At 34.2% G+C, this 16,985-nt stretch overlaps 1 protein-coding gene across 1 annotated transcript in view; it reads left to right on the top strand.

Moving 5' to 3' along the window:
* The window catches only part of LOC122815307 (deleted in malignant brain tumors 1 protein-like), a 567,314-nt gene that overhangs the window by 423,596 nt on the left and 126,733 nt on the right, over nt 1–16,985 (top strand). The window contains 1 exon segment of the mRNA XM_044087692.1: nt 5,039–5,053. Within this exon segment, the coding sequence (XP_043943627.1) occupies nt 5,039–5,053 (15 nt within the window).

Here is a 16,985-nt window from a genome sequence, read left to right as displayed (position 1 = left end):
CTCTTATATTCACCTCTGCTGTGATACTAATTTCTGCTTTTCTGCTTTCTTCCATGTTTTAGTTAAAAAAAAAGTTTTCCGTTTTAATTTTTTTTTTACCTTTGTCCAGTATTTTAATTGGCAGTCTTGAGAAAACTGTGTTTCTTCATTATTCTGCACCTGTTTCCTTAAGTAGAATTACTTATAAAAAGCTGTTTGTATTTTAAACCTTGCTGGACCAATGTCTTGTAGTTTAATTCATAGCTGTGGCAGATTTGTGCATCAATCATTTATTATTGAATTGTTTTCCATGAACAGTTTACTGGTAAATTTTTACATAGTCTGGTGTCTTAAACTATAGCAGAAGTTCAATAGTGCAAGAATTGTCTCTGCACCAGTTTGTGCTTCAGTGTTTTTATATTCTGCGTATCATTTACTTGCTTGCATTCTGTGTCTACTGTATCCCTCACTAACAAATTAAGCTACATTTTCTGAAAGAGCTCAAGTATTGCCTTTATTTGATTGCTAGCCTCTGTAACTACTGTGCTGGTTCCTTGAAATTACCTAATCCTCCCACCCTCCTGCTGTTGCTGTTTTTATAAGGCTGTCTCTGCCCTTCACCTCTTATGATTATCTGATTTCCAAAGTCCCTCTCTCCCCTCTTTCATTGCTATTGCCTGTTGTATGAGCTATTGATATACCATTCCCACCCATGTTTTGCATCGATCTGTTATTCTGAGTTGCCACCCAGCAAACCAGTAATGTTCTTCAGTAAAGCTTCTTTACTACATACTGTCTGCAGTTCATTTCCCTGGAGGTCAGCAATGCTTGTAGTCCTGACCTGCATTCCAGAAGTGTTTTATTCGCATGCAGTGCCATCCAGACAAAGTTAAGTAACGTTGATAAATTGCACTTTATTTTGAGTGATCACTTTTCTTTCCTGCTTTTATGTATGCATTTCTCTGAATCTTTTGTTAAAAAATGCTTTTCCTCTCACTGTTACTGTCTAGAAATTATCTTCAGCAAGAGATTTCCAGCTAGTTGTGTAAGTGGTTTTGGTTAGAATTGCACTTGTGTGTCTCTTCTACTGTGTTTTTACATCAAGAGCACTGGGTTTATTCAGCTAATTGCAGGAAATGTTTGCCTGGTCTATTTGGAAATACACAAAAGCACTTTTATTGTACTTATTTTATTGACCAGAGGGCTCATTATTTTGTTTTCTCTTTTTTTTTCTTTGCTGCTATAAATTTTGCATGTTTGTGTGGTTTAGCAGTGCCCTGTAGAGTAGGAAACACATAGAAAGCAAATTTTCTCTGCAGAACAGTCCATAAAACTGTAACCCGTAAAGCAGCAATATAGTGCAAATACCTTGTGCATCAACAAGCGCCTAGAGCAGCTAGTTGGGTCTCAAGTGGCAATACCTACAGAATTAGTAAAAATCGCTATTGTGCAAACATTAAAGCTAGTAGGCTTAATCTGCCCCAGCAAAACATCCTTATTAGTCTGCACAAACAAAGCACCCTTAGTAGCTTTCTAACACCAATAGACCACCCCTTTATAGCTCACAAATCAAAGGACTAGACTTTGTAGCCGGTTTGCTTGATATGGGCATCTTGAGGCAAAGCAGCAAATGTCTCATGTTTACCGACAACTACGTAATCCTTAAAGTAGCAAACACAGAGAGATATTATGTAGCTTTCAAACAATCTTAGGCTGGTATGAGTCTAGCTTTGAATAGCATATTACCATCACAAAGGACAACGCCACAACAGGACCAAGAAATTATTGATTTCAATAATTGGTTGTCTTTCTAGTGCTATTCTAGTGAGATCCACTATTTGCTAACTTGGGAGAACAACAGACTGCATTGCCTTGCCAAGATGGTCTGCACCTTTTCCCACTAGGCTTTTGAATACTGACTAAAACTTCTTTCAACCCCATAGCACATTTTTGACAATGCCAAATTGACATAATTACTGTAAAGGGTTACCTTCATAAGTTAGCAAAACCAGAAGATGAACCAGCAAGTGAAACTGGAAGGTCTGACCATGTGAATGAGGTATGTCATTGAAAAAGCAAGTTATCTGGAACATAGGAATATAACAAATGTTTCTTACACCATGGCTGGGGCAGCATTCCTCAACTATTTTCTCATGAGAAGAGTTTTAATTTGCAACATGATTAATGCTGATTAGAAAAATGTGACTAAATTGTTGCTGATCAATTTCTGTCAAGTGACATATTTTACATTTGATATTTAGTACTAGTTTAATGAATAACTGCATTAATAAATCACAGTAGTAAGTGCGTTTTATTGGTTGCTGACAGTGATATGACTGATAAGGATTGTTATTCTGATTGATATGTTCTTATAAAAGATCCTGCATGTATGCAGTCAGGGAGACATGTTGGATTTTTGTTTGTGTCTCCAGTACATTTTCCAAAGACATGCATTTGGAGCATTTCTTCCTGGGCCTCCATTGAAAATAGACTCTGTCCTAGTTGGACTTTTCCAGTCAACAAATGTTAAATAAATAAATTAAATAAATAAATGTGTGCTTAAGGTAATAAAGCATTAAACTCTGCAGTGACTGAAGTTGTTGTATTAATAATGTATTTACCATAACATTACCTACATAGCAAAATCAACTCAAATGAACCTGAAGGTGTCGCTGCTCAGTGCCAGAAGACTAAATAGAAAACTACACTCCCTCCAAGCCCTATTCATACTTCAAAATATAGATATCTGTGCAGTTACAGAGGCAAGATTTAAAGCAGCAGAGAGTACCTCAGCAGTGCACAATTTCAGTGTCTTCCACACTTTTAGAAGAGTAGCTGCACAGACAAAGGCTAAGGGTGGAAATATCCCAAAACACATCAGTAACAAGCGTACCACTTGGGTGGTTAAACAGGATGATGTGCTAGAGCTCCTCAACATGCAGATCAGAATAAAATCCCATACAATATCCGAGCCAGCAATAGGTCACCCTCCATGTCCCAAAAAGCTGACAATGCAAACTTGGGCCTACTAGAGACACTTACCATCAAACCTAACATCCTACTCATGGGAGACTTTAATTACTTCTCTATAGACTGGGAATCCTACATAGCCTCAAATCTAGAGGCACAGAGATTTCTGGACTTCGTAAATACAAACATCCTTTACCAAAAATAGTTAATACACCCACTATATGCTCCAATATACTAAACTCCATGCTTACAAATAGGGGAGAATGCTGCACACCTCAATGTTTCATCTCCCCGGTAAGGTCTGATAATAGAGCTGTTTCTGTTGAAATCAATATCAACTGCATAATTCCATTAAAATGAGTAACAGGAACTACTCCAAGCCAAATCTCCTTTTATTAAATGATAGTAAAAAGTTCAATCCCCCTCTGAACTCAGAGAACACAGCAGCCTATGCTGAATTTCTCTCCGAAACTCTACACAACCGTGTCAATGACTGCACAGAGGCTGTTGAACCTTCAAGAAATAAGCCCAGGACCAGCTCCAGAAACAAACCTTCATGATGGCATTCCCTAATTAGATCAAGAAAAGCCTAATTTGATGTAAAGATTCCCTCCCAGGTGAAGAGTAACCCTGAGGCCTTCTTCAGCTATGTCAGAAACCTCAATGGCAACACACAGCAATGTGTTGAACTGGTGGTTAATGGTGCCACATTCACTGAGCTTGATGATATAGCAAACCTGTTAGTGGACAAATTCAGTTCCAACTTTACCTCTCCCTCACCCACAAGCATCCCTGAAGAAGTACTCTCAAACATAAACCCCTCCAATTATAACAAGGGCCATGTACTGGCTGAACTCACTTAAGCCAAGAACACAGCATCACTGGGTCCCAATAACATCCCAGAATGCCTCCAGAACAGTTTAAATTATGACTTAATAAGGCCCATTGAGTCATTATTTAACTATAATTTTAAAACAGGATTTGTGCCATGAGAATAGAGGACTGTAATGGTCATCTCCCCTCATAATGGAGGACTGTGAACAGATCCTGGAAACTACAGACCCATTGCTCTGACTGGTCTTATTTGCACAGCTATGGAAAGAATTATCATGGAATTTATCAGCAAGGACATAGGAGAACTCTAGCACTGGATCCATCCAGGTTTGGCTTTGTCAAATGAAGGTCAAGCCTACTGAATCTGGTGGACTTCTTTGAAAAGGTTACTAAGGTAATAGATAAAGGGAAAATGGTGCATACTGCCTACCTAGATCTGGCTGAAGCATATGACACAATACCACACTTGGGCATTGTCAACCAGATCATGGAACTACGTGTAAACTCCCTTATAACATTCTGGAAAGATAGCTGGCTCACTGATAGAATCCAGGAGCTAGGAACTGGTGAAGCCACCTCCACAAAGCTGCCAGTCACCAGTGGAGTCCCTCAGGGCTATGTGCTAGGCCCACTTCTTTTTAGCATCTACTTCTAGGATGTCAAAGCCAGTGTCAAAATCCTCTGGATAACCAGGTTTGCAGATGACTGCAAACTGGGAGCAGCCATTGAATCCTCCCAAGATCAGAGCACCCTTCAAGAAGGTCTAATACAGACAAAGACTTGTTGCTAAAGCCATTGCTTAAAACCTCTTTCCAAGAAATGCATTATAACTACTTTTGAGAAACTGGTCACCCTGGATAACTATGCCATCAGTAAAACACCCCTAACGGTTGACTCACTATTCCCGGATCTGGGAACTCATGTAGATAGTAACTAGCCTTTGTCCAATATGTGTCAAAGCTAGTAAAAAAAAATCCTTGTATGTTACTCAACTTAGAAGCAAGGGCATGTAATCTTGGCAAAGAGAGGTCTTCATACCACTGTACTGGGCTATCATCAGACCCATCATAGAGTATAATGTCCTCTTTAGTATGTACCTGAGCAGACACATGCAGTAACTGTAATGTCCACAAAGGTTTCCTTACAAAAAGAATATAGGGAGTAAACACCCTGTTCTACGCTGATCTCCTCAAAGCCCTGTCTCCTTAGCTGGGCAAACAGACTTCTGACAGGTAATCTTTGCCTGGTGTACAAGGCATCTCTAGACCCTGTTTTGAGGACCTTCTGCACATCTACAGAATAAACAGCATCAGAAGTAATAGACTGAGGGGCGTGGCCAAGGATGAACACAGGATAGCAGCAGATTTCTTCAGCTCCACCAATTTCATTACACTGACAGGAATTAATTACTTAAAAAATTAATTTTTGAAGTAATTTTCTTTCTAAATATGTTTGTTTTATATAGTTCTTGAACTATATCTAAAAAAGAAAGGAAATCTTAACAATATTCCTGTCAGAAATCACTTTGGAAATTTTCCTGTCAGTTTATCAGTCTGAAATGAGTTCCAGTAAGACAAATTCTCAAGACTCCAGCATCAAGAAAGAACTTCAGTCTCTGATAATTATAATCCAGCAACTTACTGCTAAGATGGATAAAATGGATACTAAAATAGACACCTTCATAGAAAAAACTACAAAACAAATAGACTTGTTACATATAGACCTGCAACAACAGAAGATCCAGATGACAGGCATAGAAGAAGCTGTGAATGACATGGAAAATAGAATATAAGAAGAGGAAATCAACATTGAGTTTCTGCTGAAACAAAATACACATTTATAAACAAAGCTGGATGACCTGGAAAATAGATCTAGGTGCAATAACATTAGGATTTTTGGACTGCCAGAAAATATTGAAGGTAACAATATTACTTCTTTTTTAACAACATGGCTCCCTAAAACTTTAGACTTACCAGAAGCATTCTCTTTTGGTATTGAAAGAGCACATAGATCTATAGCTAATACTAACTCTAACAAAAACTATCCTAGATCAGTTATAGTTAGATTTTTATCATATTTTGATAAAGAGATGGTTCTTAAATCTGCTTGGGCTAAAGCTCCTGTTAAGATTAATGAGACAACTGTGAGTTTTGACAATGACTATTCTTCCATGGTAATAGCTAAAAGAAAAGTTTTTCTGCCACTAATAAGGGAGCTTAAAAAAGCACAGTTTAAAACATACCTTCTGTTTCCTGCCAAGCTTAAAATCTTCCTTCCTGATGGTCCTAAAATTTTGATGACTTAGACACTGCTGTACTTTTTATCAAAAAATAAGATTTTGGATAAAATAGAAGAAATGGAATGGGCTAGTCCTTCATTAAAGAGACTGGCAACTGAAACTTCGTGAAAGACTTCAGAGAAGAAGAAGAGACTAAAAAACGAATGATTTGTTCTAGGTTTTTTTTTCCTCTCATCATTTTATTTAATTATTAATCTTTTTAAATATAGTTCCTGCATTTCCAAGAAGCAACAAATATTTTGAAAAAGATTTAATCAAAGTTATTCTCTGTGTGCAAAGAAATGTTTTGTTTCATAACTAGTCAAAATATCTGGAGATTTAATGGCAAGTTGTGATTCAACTTGTTTCTCTTTCTGAAAAGGAGAAGTAAGGTTAGTAATTTGATACATTTTTTCTTTATCTTTTTATTTTTCTTCTCTTTTTTTCTTTTCTTTGTTTAAACAATGTCATTCTATTTAGATTATGTGGTGGGTGAAGGGTGGGGAAGGCAGGGAGAGAAGAGTAATGAAAATATGATTAATAGAATAATAACATATTTATTCCTTGTAAAAAGTTTATATGTTCTTCAAATGCTATTCCTAATTATACTTTCTTGATTACACTGCTTATGCTTGTTTATAAATAATCTGTCATGCTTTAACTAATAATAATTAGAACTAAATAATAGTAAATAATATGTTTTATTTTTAACTCTATTAATATAAACAGTAAGTAATATTTCATTGTATATACTTCTTATAGCTTTCTCTTACATTTTTTTTACTTCTGCCTTACCCCCTTTTACTTTCTACTCTCTTTTTCTTTTCTTTATTAATATATAGAAATGCTTTTGATCATACAGACACAGTAAATAATAAGATTTGCATAAAAATTGAGTTGGGACAAAAATATTGAGTTTTATTACTTATTAATAATTTTGGGCTTAATTTCACTTACATAGAGGCTGTAATAACCTGTAAAATACATTGTGAAGGTTTTGTCATGTTTAGATGCATTTACACTGCTAAATGAATGTTTGTCACTAGTTTTTAATAAGTTTCCTGCCAAAATGTTAAGAGAGACAATCTGGGATGTGGGCTGTCTCATGCACAGTGTCCATGAGCTACTTCAAAAGCTTCAACTCTCAGAATTCTCACAGAGAAGCTGAAAGCAGCTAGTCTCACCTTTGACCTAGATATCACACTGACACATCACAGATTCAGCAATGACACTCTACCAGGAAATAGAAATGATACAAATGCGACTATGTGAAGGAAAATGAACTCTTTAACATCTAAATGTGAGTTATTTTATATAATTACTTAAATATCTATGTTATAATTCATAAAATATGTCAGTTATAATGAGTTTAAATGATACAGTTTCTTGTAGTAAGTAAATGTCTTATTTTAGAAGGCATATAAAATGAAACATTTATTCAAGTGTTTTTGAAAATCTACATAACAGCAGCTTAATAATCTGTGTTAAAAACTTATGTTCCAAACATATACATTACTATAACTCATTTAATTCATCTGATTGACAAGCATAAATAATTTTATAACTCTATACTGGAAGAAATTGTCATGTGATATATTTTAAAGCAGTAGTATAGCATGGTTGTAAAATCTGGTTACTAAAATGTGTTTGCTGTGCATTATTTTGTATAAAGTAGACAGATTTATTGCAGGGACAGCAAGTAAGATGGTGCTCAGTAAGGACATAACTCAGTGAGATCATATATATATATATATATATATATATATATATATATATATATATATATATATGTGTGTGTGTGTGTGTGTGTGTGTGTGTGTGTGTGTGTGTGTGTGTGTGTGTGTATACATATGTATATGTATATGTGTGTGTGTGTGTGTATGTATATATATATATATATATATATATATATATATATATGTGTGTGTGTGTGTGTGTGTGTGTGTGTATGTGTGTGTGTGTATGTGTATATATATATATATATATATATATATATATATATATGTATGTGTGTGTGTGTGTGTGTGTGTGTATGTATATATATATATATATATATATGTGTGTGTGTGTGTGTGTGTGTGTGTGTGTGTGTATGTATATATATATATATGTGTTTCTGAGAATCTGCATAACTATGCAGTATGATTTATAACAATTTCTATGAATATAATACTTTATTCTATTGACAATAATGAGTTTGAGTAAATGCTCATATACAAGCAATTCAAGGTTTTTGGAAGCTGTTAATTGCATTTACATGACAGAAAATAGATGCATCTTAATATATGTAATGTCTGAATCATATTAGCCAAAGTTTTTGATTTAAATGAATGTTAGAACCTATTTTTCTCTCCTCTTGATTTCTAACATCAAGATTATTTGAATGCTATTTGAATACAAGTGTTTTATATTACATGGATGTATATAGTAGTATGAACAGTTTTTTTAAAAAAAAAAAAAAAGGTTTATTTTAGTTTATATGATGCTGTTTTACCAAATGTGTAGTCTTGTCTTGCTAGATAATTGAACTGAAAACTGTTAACCTCAGTTAAATATAACTAGTATTAAATTGATAAGGTGGTAGCTGAGGTACTGCTGCTTAGGGTAGGGGTTAACTTGAGTGGTAAATACTACTCTAAGTTGGAGTTTATAACTCCAGGCTGGATGCAAGGTTTAATCCTTACATTATTTTCACTTGTTCATTGTTATTTGTATATAGTTTTGACATCCACAATATATATTGTACATTCATTGTCACTACAAACAAAATTGAATCCTATATGAAATCCCATAAGAGATTCAATAAATACAGCTATATTTAAAGGTACACCTAAAGGAGGAGATGTAACATTACTTATCTTGTTATTTGTTATTTTGATCATAAGATTCTTAAGTTTTAAAAATGCCAAATGACATCTTTAAAAGGAATTTCTTTAAACATTAATGGATTGAATAATCCATGTAAAAGGGCAAGCCTAATAAGATACATTAATTTACATAAGGCCAACTTAGTCTTCCTGCAAGAAACCCATCTCTTGAAAAAAGATATTGATAAACTAGCCACAAACAAATACACAGTATTGGTTAGTTCAGAGCACACACAGAAAAAGAGGAGTGGCTATTTTATGGAATAAAAGTATGCCCATTCCTAAAACCATTAAGTCTTATCAGGATGACAAAGGAATGTTTTGTATGGTTACAATACAAATTAATGGGAAGACTTACACTTTAATTAATGTATATTGGATACCTGGAATTGGTATTAATACAGTGAAACATCATCTTGATAAGATCATATCATTCTCTATAGGAGATATTATTTTAGCTGGTGACTTTAATTGTATACTACATGAAAGTGATACTACCACTATAGGAAAAGAAGAATTACATCTAATGCAAAACATTTAAATGATTTTGCTAATTCTTATCATTTGAATGATATTAATAATCAGATAGATTCAAAGTCATTACCATACACCTTTTTTCTAACAGATACAAAACTTATTCAAAAATAGATAGGGTCTTTATTTCTAACCAGATGGTAACAGATTTAATTAATTCCAAAATCATTTCATGTCCTATATCTGATCATAATTCAATTGTTTTTGAATTCATGATAAAAAATACTCATAATGTTCAGATCAAAAGGATACCAGCATACTTAACTCAACTAAAAGACTATAAAGAATATATACTTTCAGAAGTAAAACATTTTTTAGACATAAATAATACTCCTGAAGTCTCCATTGTTTATGTTTGGGATGCTTTAAAATCATATCTATATGGACAAAGTATCAGATGGTATAATAATAAAAGGAAATCTTGGCATAAGGAATTGTTAGATATTCAAAGTAAATTAGACTCTTATAAACATAATAATAAAGAAAATATTATGGACAAGAAAGTTATTGAAGAAATAAACAAACTAAATGAGAAATACAAAGAAATTTTAACTCATAATGTTAAAATAACTTTAGAGAAATACAAGTTTTTGTCTTATTCAATAAGCCCCAAATACTTACATAGACTTAAAAATAAAACAAAAAGGTTGAATAAACAAAACCATATCAAAGAAATCTTTTCTCTAAGGAAAAAGAAGAATGTTTCTAGTATACCAGAAATACTAGATGAATTTAGAAATCAATTTCACAAAATTAACCATAATAACATTAATATGGAACCTAAAGATAAAAAAAGGAGTTTATAATCACAAACATGAATAAAAAGCTTAATAAACAACAGATTAAACTATTGGACAAGAGTATTTCATATACAGAAGTTATTACACAAATAAATAAGCTTAAATCAAACAAAGCACCGGGTAATGATGGTATTATACCAGAGATATAAAAAATCCTTTCTAAAAGTACATATTCATTAATACATAAGGTTTTTATTTTGGCCCAATATGAGTTAATAACCCCCCCATCTTGGCAATATACATTTATTTCGCCAATTTTGAAACCTAATAAAGATCCAACTAGATGTTCTTCATATTGGCCCATCTCATTACTTAATGTTGATTATAAAATGTTTATGAGTATCTTTGCTGATAGATTGAAGACAATCATTCCCAGCATTATAGATATAGATCGGACAGGCTTCATTGTAAATAGAAATACTTTTGATAATATAAGAAGAACTTTAACATTAATAGATTTTGCAAATAGGAAAAAGAAAGATTTAACACTTATTAGTTTTGATATAAGTTCAGCATTTGATTCAGTAAGTTGGGACTATCTGTTTACCTTAATGAAGTGCACAAACTTCTCAGATGCATTTGTAAGTCTAATTGAGCATTTATACAAAGGAACGTTGGCTTATATTAAGGTAGGAACATATGTTTCACAAAAAATACCCATTCTTAAAGGTACAAAACAAGGATGTCCACTTTCTCCACTATTATTCACTTTAGTAATGGAGCCTTGGGCTAATTTGATCAGAAACAGTACTGACATAGAGGGTTTTGAAATAGATGAAAATACAACATCCAAAATTCAACTTTTTGCAGATGATGTTCTAATTACATCAGCAGGATCTAATTCTTCTATGCAGTCTCTATTTGATAAAATGATGAATTTTAAAAGTATTTCTGGTTTAATATTCAATGAAGAAAAAACTAAAATACTACCTATATATACATGAAAAAATATTCTCATTAGTGATTTTACTAAATATGTACCCAATTCAGGTCAGATAACTTATTTAGGTATAATACTATCTAAAGATATTAAATCTATTATATATAATAATTATAATACCTGTTTTCTTAATATACAAAATCTTTTAATACCTGGAATAATATGTTTTTTACTATGGAGGAGAGACTTACAATTATTAAAATGATAATATTCCCCAAGATTTTATACTTAATACAATCAATAATACTACCACCTACAAAAATAATTATCAAGAAACTGAATACACTAATGTTAAATTTCCTATGGGCACCTAATAGACCTAGGATTGCATTAAAGAAACATACTAATAGCTGGTCTCAAGGGGGTATTTCTTTTCCAGACTTTAATTTATATACTATCTCTTCTATTGTAAAAGTTATTACTTTATTAATAGATCAGTCATATGTCACAAAATGGAAAGATTATTGGGAGCTAATTAGTATGCACTTCATGAAAATCTCCTTAACACATAAAAATATGATTGTAAATAACTCCATGTCATGGTTACTAAAGGAATTTTGTACTTCACCTATTACACCTAAACATATGGTTTGTTACCCATTAAATATTATTATTAGTTATCGTAACTTTATATTCATGCACCCTAAGTATAGGGAATGGAATTTTATTGTATTCCCTATAATGTATACTCAGGGTATGCTTTTGTCATCTACTTCTGAAGGAACTCATTTAACTATAGATAATGATCTAAAGTACTGGTATCAGTTGATATCTGATAATAAAGTTAAAAATCTAGATTTCTTAACACAATAATTTGATCTAAGAGAAACTTGCTGGTTAGAGGTTCAGACCTTTAGACGACATCTCATTAATAAAATAGATCTAATGTCTATAACAGTTCAAGAATCTATTCCAACACTGATTAGTTACTTGATATTAAATTTACAACATAAAGTTTCTGATAAAGGTAAACTTTCATACATACATAAAATTATCAGACAAGAAACTTTTTACAGTTTAGATTCATACTGGAATTATTTCACTTCTATTAATGGGGACCCACCAAATCAACAAGATAAACAATATATATTGGGATCTGCTTATAGAACTACGTCTTCCATTGTCTGGAGACTTTATACATGGAAATTTTACATAGATCTTTTTATACACCTTTGATGATGAATAAAATAAATAATAAAGATAATTTATGTAAGAGATGTAATGTAGAAATTAATGCTGACTGGGCTCATATGTTTTATGACTGTATAAAATTGAAAGAATACTGGAAGTCAATTAATGAATTTTTGCAGGGTCTTTTACAGATAATTTCATTATTTCTAAATCTCTTATATTATTCAACACACCTGTACCTCAAAGTGTTAAAAGGTTAAGCTTCTCTTGTTATGGTCTATTCTAGCAGTGGCTAGGAAAATAATAACTAGAAATTGGATTTCAGATACACCTCCTTCGTTCAATGAATTTAAAAATGTTATGAATATAGTGTGCCATATGGAAATAAACACAATTAGGACAAGAACAAATAGAAAAACATCTTATTATATTGTATGGGATAATTTACAAAATTTGTTAAAAAAATTTTAATTTCAATAACATGGTATTTTAGTTTAATTAATTGATCTGATTGTAGTGGATGTCTTTGTAAATACTTTAGTTGTTTTGTTGAATATTATAATAATACCTATTTTTAATTACTTGTATAAAATTGTTATGATATTTCTCTTATATGTTAAAACAATAAACCTGTTTTGAAAAAAAAGAAGTAATAGACTAAATTTTGATTGTGGCATAAATATGACATGTTGGAGAGACAGATATGTTTCTCAGAATATTCCCATTCTCTGAAACAGGGTCACATCCATGTGAAGCAGAGTTATTCCCTATCCTTATTTAAGTGCAACTTGGACCAGTGGATGGGTAATCAGAAACTCACCCCTGGCCTAGAACCTATGTCTCTGATGGACAAAGCCTGTCAGTAAATCACCCCTGTATAAATACAATTTGTGGGTCACATTTGGATTACGTGTCTGGGCTTATAAGGACTATTGTGGTCATTAGCATTGCATGTACCTATGAACCTATGTGCATACTCAGTGTGCCCTGTTACATTTGGTATGTTAGAATCCACAGAAATACAGTGGCATTCACATGTCCATGTGCACCCCAGTGTGGCTTGTTTCATCATGTCTGTTACAAACCACAGAATCAAAGTGACATATCTGTTCTCAAGTCCATCCCCAGGGCTTCGTCTGGCATAAGGTCTGTCAGGAATCATGGCACTACAGTGAAATCTGCATTGTCATATGTACTCTTAATGTGTCCCGTTATGTAAGTTCTGTTAGGATTCACAGTGCATGCTGATACATTATCTATGCTGATCCATTAGCTGTGTGTGTGTGTCTGTGTGTGTGTGTGTGTGTGTGTGTGTGTGTGTGTGTGTGTGTGTGTGTGTGTGTGTTCTACTCTTTGTGTGTCTCTGTGTCTGTGTGTCTCTGTGTGTTCTACTCTGTGTGTGTCTCTGTGTGTCTGTGTGTCTGTGTGTGTCTGTGTGTGTGTCTCTGTGGGTCTCTTTGTTTCTCTGTGTGCCTGCATGTGTGTGTGTGTGCGTGTGTGTGTGTGTGTGTGTGTGTTCTACTCTGTGTGTGTCTCTGTGTGTCTGTGTGTCTCTGTGTGTTCTACTCTGTGTGTGTCTCTGTGAATGTCTGTGTGTGTGTGTGTGTGTCTCTGTGTGTCTCTGTATGTCTGTGTGTGTGTGTGTGTGTGTGTGTGTGTGTGTGTGTGTGTGTGTGTGTGTGTATTAGCTGTGTCATCAATATGAGGCTGTAGGTCCTAAGTAACACAGCTAATGTATCAGCACGCACTGTGTCCTGTTATGTATGTTCTGTTAGGATTCACAGTGCGTGCTGATCCATTAGCTGTGCTGATCCATTAGCTGTGTGTGTGTGTGTGTGTGCGTGTGTGCGTGTGTGTGTGCGTGTGTGTGTGTGTGTGTGTGTGTGTGTGTGTGTGTGTGTGTGTGTGTGTGTGTGTCTATTAGCTGTGTCATTAATATGAGGCTGTAGGTCCTAAGTAACACAGCTAATGTATCAGCATGCACTGTGAATCCTAACAGAACATACATAACAGGACACAGTGCGTGCTGATACATTAGCTGTGCTGATCCATTAGCTGTGTTAGGACCTACAGCATCATATTAATGACCACACTGTCATGCTTTTCTTACAGTTTGGCTTCCAGAAATCAACCTTGTTTAAAAATATCTCATCTACTTTTTGCGCATGACTTACAGCTGTATAGTTCATCAGATGAAGAGTTGAAAGCACAAATACAAATAATTTCACCTTTCTCAAGTTATATAAGAATAACATTTGGTCTTGATAAATGTGCAAAAGCAACATTTAATACTGAAAGCAACAGCATCAAGAAAATATTAACTTAGGACAGAAATATGCTATAAAGGAACCTGAGTAGGAGGGAGTATATAAATGTGTGGGAATAGATGAAGAGTCAGCAATAAAACATGAATAAACGTGAAGGAAGATCAGTATGGAATGTCAGAAGACTTAAAGTAATATTTAAAATTGTCCTGACATCTAGGAATAAATTACACACTATAAATCAATTTGCTCTTCCTGTTCTAGCTTATGGTTTTGGGGTGAGTGACTGGCCCCAAATAGTTTTGATGCATCTGGACATGAAACAAGAAAAGTGTTTTATGCATTATCAAATGATATCTAAAAATCAGTCTTGATTATATCAAGGTTATAGATTCTTCACTCTGAAGAGGTCTGAGTCTCCTTAAAAGTATCTACAGGTACTGATCTGCAGTCATGGGACTGAGTACATATCTACTGACCTCATCAGATCGAAGCAGAGTGAAAGTTTTAAAATATGAGGAGAGGAAGTATAAGATGAGACGACTCAGAGGTCAATTAAAGTCTACCAAAGCCAGATCTGAGGTAAATTTGGCCTTACAGGACAAGGACAACCACAAGGCATTTTTTAGTTATGTCCACAACCTCAAATGCAATACAAAATTGTGTGCAGAGCTCATTGTAAATGGAGACACCCATATTTATTTATTATTTATTTATTTATTTTATATTTGTTGACCGGGATAGTCAGACTGGATGCATGTCCATTTTCAGCGGAGGCCCGGGTAGAAAAGCTCCAAGGTTAAGCAGATACAGCATTACATAATACCAGCATTACATATTACAAACAGACTATTTACAGAGATTACATGAGTAAGCAAGTTAAACAAGTTCCACAGGTTAGAGTTAATCCTGAGCGCAAGTCAGGATTAAATTAAATTACACAGTAAACTGGTTAACAGATTTTTACACATTCTAGAGAGAGTTAGCCAGCCTTGATACATTGACATAGCCAGTTAAGTGACAAATGTTGCTTGAGTCTAGTTTTAAATTGACCTAAGGTGGAAAGTAAGGTAATATCAGCTGGAAGAGAGTTCCAGGATCTACTTAGAGAGTTTGCAAAGAGAGAGTCACCGGCTGTGTTATTAATTTTGCCAGTCTGAATTAGTAGTTTGTTAGAGGATCAAAGTGGTCTAGGATTGTTATAGGGGGTGATAATATTTTTAAGTGCAGGAGTATTGTCCAGATTCTAGAGGATTTTATAGGCCATAATCAGTTGGTTATACTGGATTAGGCTGGATAGTTCAAGCCACCCAAGCTGATTTAGATTGATGCAATGATGTGTGCTAAAAGGCAGCCCAGTGGCAAACCTGGCAATGTGGTTGTAGAGTTTGTTAAGGACAGTCTTGTTTAAATTCAGGAGTACAGGGGATGCATACAGAAAGGTTGAAAGAAGGTGAGAGCGAGCTATGGCAATTTTAGCTGAAGGGGTTAGGAAGGCTTTTATTCTGTAAAGTGACCCTAGTTTTTTATTGATGGTTTTGATTGATTGGTTAACATGTAGGTCAAATTTTAGATTAGTGTCTATGATGACACCTAATAGTTTTGTAGAGGGGTCAGGGGAGATTATTGTGCCATCATTTGAATTTATGGTAAAGGTGAAAGCGGTAGACCTATGTGTTGGTGAAAATAACAGCATTTTAGTTTTTTTGGGATTTAGGATCAGACGACGTTCAAAAAGCCAGTTTTCTATTGTATTAAAGGTGGTCTGGGTAGCTGACCATAACTCTATTGGAGATGTGGCTGAGCAAATCAGAGTAGAGTCATTAGCATATTGGATACAGCTGACTTTTGGGATGACAGTATAAAGGTCGTTAGTGAAGATGGAGAACAGAAAGGGCCCTAGTATAGAGCCTTGTGATACTCCAAGGGTGTTAGGTAGAAGGTTAGAGAGTTTGTTCTGCCAGAAGACAGCCTGCTGTCGACCATTCAGGTAGGATTGAAACCATTGAAAGGATCTAGTATTTAATAAACGAAAAGCAAAACGGCTTACAGGTAAAACCCAGTATAAAAAAAGAGAAGTATATGAGAGAAAACACTATACCGGGTACCACACAATAACGTCTTTATTTACTTTGTTTAAATAAAGACGTTATTGTGTGGTACCCGGTATAGTGTTTTCTCTCATATGGCTCTAGTATTTAGACAGAATGTTTGCAGGGTGTGGATTAAAAGTTGGTGATCAACCATATCGAATGCCTTGGAAAGATCCAAGAAGAGGGCTGAGGATATATAATTATTGTTGCGATTATGGTTTATGGTGTTGGTAAAGGCTAGTAGGGCTGAAGTAGTGCTGTGATGAGGATAGAAGCCATGCTGAGTGTCTGCCAT

This window comes from Protopterus annectens, chromosome 1.part1, assembly GCF_019279795.1.
Source record: "Protopterus annectens isolate FY-2018-M chromosome 1.part1, PAN1.0, whole genome shotgun sequence".
Classification (NCBI taxonomy): domain Eukaryota; kingdom Metazoa; phylum Chordata; order Ceratodontiformes; family Protopteridae; genus Protopterus; species Protopterus annectens.
The sequence above is the reverse complement of the archived record's forward strand: the minus strand, read 5'-3'. Positions and strand labels throughout refer to the sequence as shown.